The sequence below is a fragment of the Notothenia coriiceps genome, unplaced genomic scaffold (genome assembly GCF_000735185.1).
Source record: "Notothenia coriiceps isolate Sejong01 unplaced genomic scaffold, NC01 NC01_scaffold00033003, whole genome shotgun sequence".
NCBI lineage: Eukaryota > Metazoa > Chordata > Actinopteri > Perciformes > Nototheniidae > Notothenia > Notothenia coriiceps.
This window is the reverse complement of record NW_011365704.1, coordinates 57918-60240: the sequence shown is the minus strand read 5'-3', so window position 1 is coordinate 60240 and position 2323 is coordinate 57918. Positions and strand designations below refer to the sequence as shown.

The 2323-nt window shown below is 43.4% G+C and overlaps 1 protein-coding gene across 2 annotated transcripts in view; it reads left to right on the top strand.

Moving 5' to 3' along the window:
• The first annotated feature begins 6 nt into the window (after positions 1-6).
• camsap1b (calmodulin regulated spectrin-associated protein 1b) overlaps positions 7-2323 on the top strand; it is a 17201-nt gene continuing 14884 nt past the window's right edge. For both annotated transcript variants that reach the window (XM_010789547.1, XM_010789546.1), the window contains exons 1-4: positions 7-40; positions 1426-1506; positions 1875-1907; positions 2110-2118. In XM_010789547.1, the coding sequence (XP_010787849.1) occupies positions 20-40; positions 1426-1506; positions 1875-1907; positions 2110-2118 (144 nt within the window). In that variant the 5' untranslated portion in view covers positions 7-19. The remainder of the gene's footprint in view (positions 41-1425; positions 1507-1874; positions 1908-2109; positions 2119-2323) is intronic.

The window sequence follows — 2323 nt, the reverse complement described above, 5'->3', positions numbered from 1 at the left end:
CTTTGACCTGGAGGACGCCATGGTCTTCTGGATCAACAAGGTGGGTACACACAGCACAGACAAGAATACAACAATTAAAGGGGACCTATCATGCAAAATGCACTTTTTGATGTCTTTTATACATAAATATGTGTCCCCGGTGTGTCGGGGAACTCGAGCAGCGTCAGAAAATAAAACCCTCTCTCTTTTCCTCCGTACCCAAATCTCTAAAAACGGGGGTACAACGGATCTGATCCAGATTTGCGTCTGATATGACGTAATAACGGATATGTGGACCCACGGCACTATCAGAAAGTTGCTATCAGAAACAATGCCCGACTGTTTTGGACGTAGTATGGTCGGTATTTACATTAGCATCGCTAACACTCAGAGCTAACCTGTACTGGAGAGCATGTGTGTGAAGAAGCAGGAAATAAATAGCAACTCACCTTGTGGTATAACCGTCAAGAGAGAAAGCCTTTGAGCTCCATACTGTTTCAGAAATAATCCTTGATAATCCATGATATGGCGTTTCATCACGGCAGTATTTAGTTTTAGACAGTAGCTGCCGGGTCCCGCATGAGCTCAGCCCCCTCCTTTTTTTTATATCAATTATTATTATTTTTAAAGCTTTATACCCCAAATCCGCACTTTTGAAACAGGAAGTAAAATAGAGGGATATGAGGCATGGCTAGAATGGGTTATCTGCCTAGAAATAGCATGATAGGTGCACTTTAAAGAAACACAGCTGCACATGGATAAAAGAGTTTTCAAAACGTGTTGCATTGAGTCAAGTATTTGTTTTTCCTAAATGTCTATCTGACTATGACCCTAGGCTGCTTTTAATGTGGTTTGAATAATCAGTTTCACGCTGACATTATAGTGGCCAACTCGTTTTCTTAAGGCCTGAAAGGCTCTGGTGCTCAGAGATGAGCCAACAGATAGGAGTGTGGCTCTGGTGCACACACAAGAGGCCCAGGCTCATGTTGCACTCATCTTTCAACGGGTTGAAACGCCTGAAGCAGCGTAGCCGTGACTCAGTGTGTCTATTACATATCATGATGTCCCACACCAGCAATGTCTGGAAGGAGGAAATTGTCTGTTTGAGATTTGAAACAAATATAAAAAATTAGGGGTATACCAATGATTTATCTATTTATTGTTGAGACATTACATGTCAGAAAACACAGATAAGTGCCCATCGACAAGTATTTAAAGATGGAGTTTTTACAAGCTAGCCTCCAGGACTATTTTGAAAATGTACACGTTTTTGTTGTGTTGTCTGTTTTGGACCAAAGAGAAAAACATACTGTCACGGTAGGGGTGTGATCAGATAACTCACCTGCGGCATGTACAAAGAAACATTTTCCAGATTTCTACTGAGAAAGTAGGCGCCATTACCAATTACCTAATGTGGTTTCTTGATCGTCTTTATTTTTACTGCAGGTGAACATGAAGATGAGGGAGATTGCAGAACGGGAGCATAAAGTCAAGCACCACCCTCTGGAGTCCCCCAGCCACCAAAAGGTAAAGCCACATAGAGAATCGTCCAATAGCTTCTTTTAAAGCTGAAAGATTCAAGAACCTCAAATACAAGAGCCAAAATGGCCAAAAGGTTTCTCCCAGCAGTGCCATACATTTGGCTTATGGGGACTTTAAGAAGTTTTCACTAGTCTGTATCAGGTGTCTTTGCAACACAACAGCAAGATCCTATGTTTAAAGGAATGTTTCTCCCTAATGGCATTTTGGAGTTGTTCTGACCCTGCTCTCTTTTTCTCTGTTCAAACCGGAAGCAGATCTGTTCCTTTTGTCTGTGACCTTTGACCTGTTAATATCTCTGCTCCTCTTCCTCATCTGTCCCCTCTTCCCCTCTCTTGTCCCTGCAAACTGGATAGTCTCCCTCCAAATGGTATTGGAAGCTAGTCCCTGTAAGTCTGATGCCAGCTCCCCACCATAACCCCATTTCTCCCCCTTGCACGCATAGTTCTTTGTTGTTGTGCGTACACGCTCCACCAAGGCTCATTCAAGCTCATTCTGTGCTGCTTGTAGCCAGTGTGTCAGCAAGAAAGGAAATCTGACCATTTTTTTCTCCCCTTGTTTTTTTTCCTGCTTGTGGCAAACATGTCACAGAGGTGTAAGGTCAGTCCCAGCTTTTATGAAGTGTTCAAAAGATTTGAGCAATGTGTACTATCTCATTTCAGGCATAAGAAGGCCATGTGGATTGGCTGTGCTTGCCCAGTGAGAATAAGAGGAAATCCATGCCTAATGCTAACACCACTGCTTCGCTTTGCAGTCCCACATCCTCTCACTGATCTGCTTTGTCACCCCCCCCCCCCCCCCCCCC